This window comes from Scophthalmus maximus, chromosome 14 (genome assembly GCF_022379125.1).
Source record: "Scophthalmus maximus strain ysfricsl-2021 chromosome 14, ASM2237912v1, whole genome shotgun sequence".
NCBI classification, from domain to species: domain Eukaryota; kingdom Metazoa; phylum Chordata; class Actinopteri; order Pleuronectiformes; family Scophthalmidae; genus Scophthalmus; species Scophthalmus maximus.
This window is the reverse complement of record NC_061528.1, coordinates 14,796,318-14,807,224: the sequence shown is the minus strand read 5'-3', so window position 1 is coordinate 14,807,224 and position 10,907 is coordinate 14,796,318. Positions and strand designations below refer to the sequence as shown.

The 10,907-nt window shown below is 44.2% G+C and overlaps 1 protein-coding gene across 2 annotated transcripts; it reads right to left on the bottom strand.

Annotated features, from left to right (window-relative positions):
• Positions 1-198: 198 nt before the first annotated feature.
• chpfa (chondroitin polymerizing factor a) lies at positions 199-10,081 on the bottom strand. 2 transcript variants are annotated; one of them, XM_035604968.2, is made up of 6 exons: positions 9,879-10,081; positions 8,589-8,661; positions 8,100-8,432; positions 6,413-6,977; positions 4,635-4,817; positions 199-4,507 (listed from the first exon to the last, which is right to left on the bottom strand). In XM_035604968.2, exons 3-6 carry the CDS (start codon positions 8,387-8,389, stop codon positions 3,245-3,247), a joined length of 2,301 nt encoding a protein of 766 aa, XP_035460861.2. In that variant the 5' UTR covers positions 8,390-8,432; positions 8,589-8,661; positions 9,879-10,081; the 3' UTR covers positions 199-3,244. The 2 variants fall into 2 exon arrangements, with proteins under 2 accessions (XP_035460861.2, XP_035460862.2); XM_035604969.2 differs by lacking the exon at positions 9,879-10,081 and having other exon boundaries at positions 8,589-8,670.
• Between the last annotated feature and the right edge of the window lie 826 nt (positions 10,082-10,907).

Genomic DNA, 10,907 nt, shown 5'->3' with positions numbered 1-10,907 from the left:
CAAATCAAAATGTGATTTCTAAATGTTCATAACGCCGCTGTCCTCGGCCTCCGTAAGCCGGTGCTGGTCAAGCAGCCGTCCTGCAGACAGGAAACACGCTCTTCTGCTGACACCTAAAGGACAAACTGGATTTTGTAGCATGCAGCACAAAACCAACTATTTTCTTATCTTAAAAATAAAAAGGTAACAAAAAGAGGATATGTTTATATTCAAATATTCTTTATTTAAAAATTACAATAATTCACAGTTTTGGGAATTACAGCACAATGAAACGTACAGAACGTGAATTGATATGCATTGCTTTGGTTATAACAGTACCCATAGGGCTTAAAATAATCTAAACCAACGGGTCCAAACTTCAATGGAAATTAAAAGCTGGAGCTTTTGTATTTGCCTCCTTTTTGAAATGATTTTGTTGATTCAAAGAGAAAAGCAAATACACACATTTAGAAATTGTCAAATGACATGTTTTATTAAAGCACAACACAAATACAAAGTATGATACAGCGTGTCTGATTATGTCATCAGAGACACAGATCAATTGATGTGTAAATAAAGCTAAAAAATAAAGTTTAAAAATAGTGTCTTCAAAATATTTATTACGTGTACAGAGAATGTGAAAAAGTATTTAAAATCTGCAAAATGCATAGAGAGAGATGGCAAATAAATTATGGACGAGATACTTGCAGACTTTGCTCAACAATTGTGGCTGCGTGAACAACACAGGGGCGATTGATCTGCCACGCTTCCTTAACGTAAGGCTTTTCACGTTGACAGAAGGCCAAGACGACGCAGATCACCACAACTTCATATTGTGATCTCAGCCCTCTGCCTTTCACAGTGGTTTTTGGAGCGATTCCATTTTTTTTTTTTCTTCAATTCTGCGTCATACTCTTCAAGGAGAACACTCGCACTACAGACTGCTCTCGCCGTGGACGGGATGCGTTATGAAATGAATGCAAAAGGCCGGCGCCAACCGGCCGTGTGGTCTGCGTTCGCAAGGCAGAAGATACAACAAACACTGATTATGATCACCACTGTTGCTTCGAGTGTTTTCAATATACACTTTGAACCCAATTAAAGCTAAATAAAGTGACTCGCCTTAATCTTTTTTGTATTTCAGAGAGAATTTGATGGCAGAAAGTGTCTAGTGTCGGCTAAATACATTAAAGGTCTTGTCGAAAGTGATTACAGTGTATTGACTCAGCATTAAAGTACGAGTCTTGTTTTCTGTAGTACCAGGAACAGTATTGGGATATACACTCTGCTGCTGTACTTGCAGCAAATATCTTTGACAGTAAAAGTCCCATCCGCCGTCAGACATCTGTCCAGTTGTGTTATCAGTAATATTGCACATTATAATCTACTAATAACTGCCAGGTGTCCAGTACCATTATATCAGAAAACTGAAAAAAAGGCTCCCACTGGATTGTACCGCAACTGGAACTAAGCAAGCCAGTAAAATGGCAAGACGATGACACCATTCAATAACTTACAACGTTCTTAACAACACGGTCAAGAACACATTTGGAACATTTGTAGTGTCTTTTGAAAAGAAAAAAAAAAAACGGAACGGTCTACACTTGGTGACGTGAAAAAAAGATTGTTCATACATTCTGAATATCAGTCATTTCTAAACTAATTAAAGTCAGTTTTGAAGTACCACTTACTAGGATTTCCTGGAAAATATGAAACACCTGGGCAATCACTTCAGACGCCGAGATGATTTTCCCCTCGTTATTCATATTCATCCTTTGACTCTACATATATATTCTTTTTTGTAACATCAAAAGGTTTCGAGGAGAGAAAAAAAACCTAAACACATTCTGCCTGGCTGACTATGACGACTTATGAAGACCAAGGGAGATACTTCCCAGGAAGCCCTTCCCTGCTTTGAGGCACATATACAACCTGTGGATGCTCGGAGCAGTGATATTTCAAAGTCACCTGTATTATATGTAGTTTTTCATGTCTAACCCAACAACCGATATTGATATCCATTGATATCCACAGGCTTTATCCACGGTGAAAGACAACTTCTCCCACCCATTCAAATCTATTATTGGTGGTGTAATAACACCAAATATTCTAATAAAAATATCATCTGTAGGATAAAATGAGAATATCAAAACAGCCAGCATATGAAAAGTCAGTGTCAAGGCACATACACAAACATGTGCTTTTAAAAATACAAAATGAGTTAATATCAAAAAGCTTAATGCTTCAGGGCCCTTGTGTGAAAGGGCTGACAAACTGTGGAGCAACAGGCCTTTTTTGAACAGGAAATTTTGAAATGTCCCAGTACGAAAAGCCCTGGTTTAAATAATAAGGTGAATGATGGCTGGATCCATTTAGCTGCTTCAGTTTCAGGGCCTTGTTAGTGTGCACAGAACAGCACCATTGTCCTCATTAACACCTATGCTTTTCCAACAATATCCTATCAAAAGGTCTGCTGTGAAAAGGGCATATATATTAATATTTATCCATTAGAACGTATACACCAAAGCTCCATTTAAAAAAATCTTTGACATTAAAATAAGATTCGCATTCTGTAAATGAGGAAACATTGCTTGTGAGTACTTATGATCCCAATGAGAGGCAAAAACCCACTAAAGCTTTCTGCTATTTTGAACTCATCGTATTAGCTCACTTGGTTTAATCCCCCAGACGCCAAACAGACCACGAGCGGCTGCACTGTGCGCACTAATTCAACCAAGCCTACTGTATGCTAAAACTGTGGGGAGCGAGAGGTGGAACAAACCCGAGGATGAGGTTCACTGTGAATATTGGAATTTTCACGAGGGGAGGGAGGTGCTTTCAGTTTCTGCCCTCTAGTGTTCAAAAATTGCTCAACACAACTTTTAAAATGGTCAAAGAGAAGCACAAAGCATTTGGTTCTGGGTTCTTTTCTGTGTGGTCAAGTATTGTAAAAATATATATATATATAAAAATAGGTTTTGTTATCAATGTACTGCATTTAGTTTTCCAAACTAGCTAAAAACTCTTTAATAAACTCTTGATGCACTGAAAGATGGAGTACATCAGACGAGGTCACATGCAGCATATGACCACATCTTTGAACAGGGGCTGTGTTTCGGGCAAAGATAAAGGTTATGGATGGCACTTTATGCAGGTCCCCTGTTCACCCAAAACTTGAGCTTGCGTCGAGGGGCCGTTAGAACAAAACACACAGCTTTCAACATCCATTCGAACAAGTGCAGGAGCAAACGTGTCAGTGGCGTCTTCAAGTGCTGTTCCCTTGTTCTTGCTCAAACAGCAGCATGGCGAGCTGGGAGCGAGAACCGAGACCCTCCAAGTTGCCCTGAACACATATGTGATAGATGTCCTCGCTGAGTCTCGGGTTGCAGGTCTGGTAGCGATACTGCTGGTGCAGTGCCGGCTCTACTGCCCTGAACACGTGCAGACCCGAATACTTCACGAACATGTCGTAGATGTCCATTGTCTCGAGGATCTCCTCGTTCTCTTGGACGTCCGCCACCATTTGGCTGCGCGTTGCCATGTAGTCCGAGTTGTAGAAGCACGACTCCTCGAAAGACCTGAGGTCAAAGTGGCCCGCATCCTTGACAAGGTCGACAGTGGCTGGATGCGGTTGGTTGCGATAGGCCACGTCGGGATTGTAGTCCTGGAAGTGGGCGGGGAAGAACACCTGCCAGTTGTTTATGGAATTCATGCGACAGCGGTTCAGAAATTCTGTATTGATATTTGTGTTGACGCTTGCCAAGAAGAACAGCGTGTCCACTGGGTGCTTCTTCGAGATGATGTCCATGAACTTGATCTGGGATGGCGTTTCCGTCTTGACGCTTATCCACGGGATCTTCACCGTGGGGTATTTGCGTTCGTGAGCATTAATCTGAGTCTTCACACTGGCAAATATATCATTCTGATTAACCTGCTGTGCCTCCACTGGGTCATAGATGAACAGGAACGTTAGGATCGCATTTTCACTTGTCTCAAAGGCATTTGAGGCAAAGACCTCGAGGAAATGGTCGACGTAAGTCCGGTCCTGCAGAGTGAGAGGTATAATGATGTGAACCCTTGTGGCTTCCGTGACATAGGGCATGGGAATTATCTCTATTTGGCTCAAAGGTCGCACCAGATGGACCCTCTTGGTGATGGAACGGCTGTGACCTTTCTGGTTTACTACCTCCAGCTGAAGGTCCAGTGTGTACTCCATGCCCCTGACGGGGTCGAAGCGCCTGTAGCCATTAATTAGCTGCTGCTTCTTCAGGTGTAAGACAGGCTTGTACTTCTTATTCAGCTCTCCCACGGCCGTGTCGATGACGTCGGCCACGTCCATGCGGTCGATGCCGCGCAGCTCACACTTGGGAGAGCCATCCACGCATGAATACATCTCCTCCTCTGTGAAGTATTCCCACTTCAACACTTCAAACCGAGATTTGGGCTCAAAAGGTGGATTGATCCCCACGGGCCACTGGGCGCTTCGGTTGCCATCAAAAGCAACCACGCTCACGTTCTTTATTTCTGCCTGTGGATTGAATGCAACAAGTGTTTACAGTTACCAACATGCCGTGGACATTGAAATAATACTGGAGGTCAGGTTTTTATTTTTGACTGAACCACAGGTCATTTGTGAATCCTGAGGATCAGCTTACCTGCAGCTTAGCGATCTCATCGTAAGTCCTCTGCAGTTCAATCTCTGTGAAGTACCTATGCAGCCGGTACATCTGCTCAGGGTCGGACACTGGGTGGACAGTGAGAGCCTTCTTGAACTGTTCGCTCTGCTCTTTGCTTGGATCAGAGTTTTTCCCCAACTCATAGTGGTGGTAGTGAAGCCCCTGAGAAGAAACAAAGAGGTCTTTTCATGAGCCCTCTGAAATCTGGCATGACAAAAAAGATGCCTGACGCGATTCCAGGATTGGCTGTTACACTGCGATACGTCCATTCAAATGGACATTACATGCGAACCAGGCTGCATCTGGCTCGTTTCCACTGCAAACAGGCTGGTTTTCGACCATAATTGTACAGTGAAGTGAAGGCAAGAACAGAATACTTTTGTTATACAAGTACAGATTTTTTTGCTGTTGTCAGAGTTTTGCTCATTTTCAGGAACTAAATTTGTTCTGGGAATATGAGATTTGAGAGATAGGTTTATCTTAATGTCACCGCTCATACTTTTTTAGAAACCATCATCACTGTGGCCTCGGGTTAAAAAGCAGCAGTTAAGAATTTAAAGGTGAAACCTACAAAAGGCTGACAGTGGCAGCAGAATCGCACTCAAAGACAAGGGATATTCAACCTGAAACCAGGGTGACCACCTAAGGAGCTTGAGTGGCTAAAAAAGTGAATACAATCTGATCAAGCTATTAAAAGAACAAGGCAACGGAGCCGGTGCTTAGCCGAGCAATGAGGCCACACTCTTTCAAATGTTTGCCCACAGCTGACAGCCTGTCATGGTACACTTGGTCGAGCATCGTCTGTTCCCTAATTGTCATCGATGTTCTCCCCACGAACAGAAAAATGGATGTCTGGCTCCGTGTTCCCGCTCTCTCACCCATACCAAACCTTTTAACTTTCGCCAGGCTTCGCTCCCTTATCTACGGAGCCTCTTCTGGAGCTCTTCTGGCTCGGGGGAACTTTACTTCACCGTGCAAGTCACTCGCATATCTCAAACAAGATGGTTGCCCTCTCTGGGTCATGGTGAAGGCGGAGAAAATGGAAGCAAAAGACATTTGCATCATCTAAATAAATCAACGATATCTACAATGGGCGAACAATAAAGTCACATTGTGCGGTAAATCTCTGCAACCACGCATTTTCACGTGTTGAAAAAAAGGCGAGAAACTCTCGCATTGGAGGAAAAAAAAACAAACTGCTCAACGCGGCAAACAATCACCTCAAAAGGGCACTGGGGCAGATCAAGGTGCTCCAGAGCTTGTTTGACCTCGAACGCTAATGACATTACAGGAGCGCAGCATGTTGACCCACAGGGGATTTTCGCACCATTGAACCTAAGCAAGGCTGAACTCAGCTGTGCTCTGCCTGTTTACCCATTCCTCGCTGCTGCTGGATCCTCGGAGAGAAAAACGAAAGGCTAAAGGGTATTAGCAATCTACTCTGTAATATAAATACCACCGCTGTGCTAGCATGGTAATTACCGTTTTGTATAGCTGTCTGTCAGTTTTAAGTGCTGTCCCAGGGGCGAAGCGTGATTTCTGCCTCGACAGTTTGGTCTCGGTCGAGGAGGGAGAACCTGTGCCGTGACCTCTCACACAGCCGGTCTGAGTGACAGTCCCAGAGCAGTTTTTCAACTGTGAACAGCATCCTTTTCTTTTGTTCACGCGTGAAACATTAAGAAGCAGAGAAACCGCTTTTATAGATTGCACTAATGAAAAGATAAGCTTGGTAGGGTGAAAAAAAACACTCAGCCTACCTCGTGCTCACTGACGCAGTTTGTGCTGGTGTAATCGATGATGCATCTCCCGAGCCACTCATCGGGCCTGGCGCTCAGGATGTCGTTCCGACAGTTTTCCAGGAAGGGCTGGAGCCGCAGGAGCAAGCTGCGGGACAGGAGGTAGCCGAACCCCCCGTAGCAATACTTCCCCTCCATCTCCCCACCGATGAACTCCTCGGGACTGCCCATGTAGAGCTCTCGGTTTATGCTCAGGTGATCCACCAGGGTTTTGATCCGGTCAGCTTCCGTGTACGTGTCATCTTGGGCAAAGTAAAACCAGTCGTATTCGCTGATGTAATGCTCTAAAATGTGCCGGATGGTCTGATACATGTTCCAGATCAGTCTCTCGTCGCCGTGGGAAACCACAAACATGCCGTGAGGGACTTTGCGGTTGCGCATGCCGGTGAAGAAGATGACGGAGTCCAGGTGATGGCTGATGGTGCGGTTGACGGCTACGGCCATGGTGTTGATGGTGTTTTTGGACGTCAGGACCCCGACAAACAGACGCTCGCGCGTCCCCAACTCTGTGCTTATGTATCTTGCCCTGAAAACAAAAACATCAAACAGCTGCTGGGTAAACTTTGAATAAGAAGGCAACAATGCTCCGACTTACTGTGATGCCAAAAGACCTATTTGGACCATTTTGTTCCTGTCACTTGCAGGTTGAGTTCATCAACTGGTCCATTATCTCATCTCAAAGGCAGCGATTCTGGATCCAGATTAAAACGGAGGTTTTTGTCCACCAAATTTCCAGGGAATCGTTGACGTTTTCAAATACTGAAATTAGATACACTGACTAACAAGAGAAAGGTAAACATGTAGGAACTCGCACTGCGATTCATCGCTGCAAACACGACCCAACCTATCTTTGATTTCTCTGTAATGCTGTTTGTGGTGTATGTACTGAATTAAATATATTTGGAGTTTGGACTTTAGGTAGAACTTAACAAATAGCTTTGAACTCTGGATAGTTGTGCTTTTTGACATTTGATATCACTCAAGAACACATAATGTGTTTCAGCTCTGCCTCTTACTGTACAAATATGGCACAAGTTGCACTGGGGGGGCTTTGGCGCTTAGCGCCCCTTGACCTCAGCAGAACTCTTCTGAGAGGAGAGAGACTTTCTCGGAAAAATGTAGTGAAACGCAACCCGCTCTGGGTGTGAGGCCTAACATCCGAACAAGGGGTCCATCCAGGGAAATCTGGGAAATGTTTGCCTGTTTGCAAAGAAAAACGTGGGGGGCAGGACATCCCCTCAGCTGCATGAAGAGTTGTTGGAACAAGGTATGTAGTTCATCTTACCAGCGGTGTGGCTGGGGATGTGAGCTGCTGGGAACCAGCAGAAGGAGTGGGCCAGTCGAGTTTCTGCAGTGATTTGATCCAAGCCAATGACCTCATACAGAGGAGAGATTGGTTTGTCTCACTCATTCGATCTACTTTGTTGTGATGAGTCCAAGTACGCCTGTCATTCAGATCGGTTCTATTAGCTCTTTATTCGTGAAGTCACTACCATGACTACCTGGGTCACCTGGTCCCGGACCTCCACAAGCCCTCGGGCATCATTCGCCTACTGGGCATGACGCTCCACTGGGACCTGGGACCTGGGACCGTTGTGGCCACACGAACAGAAGTCGCGTGTGTATTGCGTGTGTCGGAGGAGCTCACCTGACTACTTTCTTCGGGGCGGTCTGCTGGACCTGCTTGTACGGGACGATCCGCGGCTCGAAGTCCTCCTCGGGCTCCGCGTCGTTGAGGCTGGAAATGGAGTTGGGCTTCCTGGCCCCCCTGAGCTGTCCATCCCGACCCGGGGTCACGTCGTCGCCCTCCCTCGCGTCCAGGTGACACGCGTCCTCCGTCCAGTTCACGCTCAGCAGACTCAGCGTGAAGCCCAGGGAAATGCCGACGATCACCGGGCCGACCGACCGCAGCACGGACATGAGCGCCGAGAACCTCATCTTTGCGCGCCGGGGGCTCCTTCTCTCCGACGGTCCTGCGCCGCTTCGGGAAGAGAGAAAAAACCCACCGCGTCAAGAAGCCGCCCCTGGTCCGAGACAAGTCCACTGGACATCAAGCCCCGCAGCGAAGCAGGCGTATCCACTTTCCACTCGAGGAAAAGAAGAAGGTTCCTCCTTAAAATTCACGCAGGCTTCTTACGTGTCAGTGCGGCGGCCGCCAGGCTCCGCCCCCCGGCCAGACGTCGGCGTGACGACAGAGGTGTAGTTCCGGCCTGCGTGGAGGAAAACATGGCGGAGGGATATTGATACGTGGAAATGTGCACTGGAACGCAACCACAGTCCCCGTGTCCTTCCGAGGCCTACGTTGGTTTATACAGGCCAGGTTTTCACCATTCCTGCTCTTTATTCTTTTTATGAAATGAAAAATGTCAAACCATCAAAAACACATCTATAGTCACCTGCATATTTTAAGTATTTGTACTTTACTTGAGTAACCTACTTTACATCATAGACCTACTTTTTCCCCAATACACATCAGGGAGCATTTTAATCCACTACACATATTTGAGAGCTTTTGTGACTTTACAAATTAAGATTTCATCTTCACTATATACAGACTTGTGAATTATCATGCACCGTTTAACTCTACCAACAGGACATGACATGCTTAAAATGAACTCCACGTTGACCAATAAAACATGACTTTGATATTGCAGCAGCAACATATACAGGTCAATGACCATTTTTACCATTAAGCACTTTTTTAATACTTAAATGTTTCCATCTTCAATTCATGGCATTACATTTAGAACTTTAACAAAATTACTTGTACTTAAGTGAAAGTTGTGACTACTTTCTCAACCACTGGGGAAAGGCTTGCACCTTGACGCCTTCGTGAATGAACACAGGAGCACCTGCACTAACAGCCACCCACACCACAGCAGATACTTTGACCCTGTATTACCACTGGACACAGATGCTGTAAACTGATAATGATGCACCCTTTAATACAGTTCAGAGTTCATGCTATTTTTTTCCCCCAATCTAATTGTACTTTTCTACACTTGGAATATGCAACAATTTAAACTGACGCACCTTAGGGTCTTGTCATCCTATAGCATTCTAACATAGCAGCCTTTTACTGTACTTTTTTTTCTCATTCCTTAAAATATATAACATTGTAACTACTGTCTGTCTCCCCCGTCACTGTCAATAGTGATTTGCACTTTCTTTGTTCTACATTAAACAGTACAACCATTGTTTTCTCTTATGTTAACTGTGAGTTTAAGTTAAGACAATACTTTATTCATCGTGAAGGAAATGTTTGTGCCAAAGAAGCTTAGCAGACATACTGTAAACACAGATGTTTATATATAAATATATATACTATCTACAAATACATGGAAAAATAAAATAAAAAAAGAAATAAACTATAACTATATATAACTTATTGGTGGTGCAAATGTTAGTAAGTGTAACTTCAGCTTGCCAGAGAGTTTCCCAGAGTCTGCTGCTACTCCATGTGCATTTCAGTGATGAACTTTCAGCTCGCTGTTCTCAATCAGCCTCTGTGTTATTCACATAGGTGTCAGGGCCAGTGTGCTTTATGGTCTTCTTCGTCGATACTTCAAAGGCATCTTTCTGAGTCCTTCTTTTAAAACCCGCTGCTTCTGATCTCACCCAGTTCACTGCGTGAGCCCCTGATCCACACAGACCATACACAGCAGAATAAGACAACTCCTCATTATGCCTTGACGGGTCTCCAGATGGGCACATTTGCAGAGTTGGCGTGTTTTTACACTGTCTATTCAGTTCAGATTCACTAATTGAACTGTTTGTGATTGGCAGTTTGAACAAGATTAAAGGAGGTGAATCAATATGGCCTTTCTGCTGGTGAGAGGCTACTACAATCTGATGAGGTACTTCCTTTGTATGCTATACATGAAGTCACAGCTGTGCACTTATAGTGCCTACGCAGTTGAACATGAGTTAACAAGGACGCCCTAAAAATTCTTATTTTTCTAAATGGAAATTCAGAAAATAACAAGCCTGATATAAGTGACTAAGTGATTAATTATATTCTTGATTATCTTTAGAACTTTTTCAGCTGTTTTTGTTGTTGTTTTTTCGCCCATTTATTCAGGCACACAGTTAATCTCTGTTCTCTTGTGCCCTCTAGTGGTAACAAAAACGACTACCACGATTTATCTCAATTTGGATCATTTAAGGCCATTCGGAATTATGAAATGTGATCAGATGTTACGGTCATTTACATTTGCTCACATGCATGAATGCATACATTAGTAAAATCAATGTGTCTTACTAGATAATTAATAGTTTTCAATATTGTATAGCAGTAAAACGTGAAATAGTCAAATGATGCTGAGCAATTGTTTGTGACACTGAAAACGACATTTCATTACAGATCCTTGCCACACACTTGTAGGTGTCGACTATTGCTGTTGTGAAACTTAACTACTTAAGAATGTGCACCGGAGGTTTCAAGCTCTTTTAATGT

Coding starts and splice junctions, on each gene's coding strand:
- chpfa (XM_035604968.2), bottom strand. CDS start 8,389: ATGAGGTTCTCGGCGCTCATGTCCGTGCTGCGGTCGGTCGGCCCGGTG. Junction 6,978..8,099: donor GCCCCGAAGAAAGTAGTCAG/GTGAGCTCCTCC, acceptor TTTTGTTTTCAG/GGCAAGATACATAAGCACAG. Junction 4,508..4,634: donor ATGAGATCGCTAAGCTGCAG/GTAAGCTGATCC, acceptor TTCAATCCACAG/GCAGAAATAAAGAACGTGAG.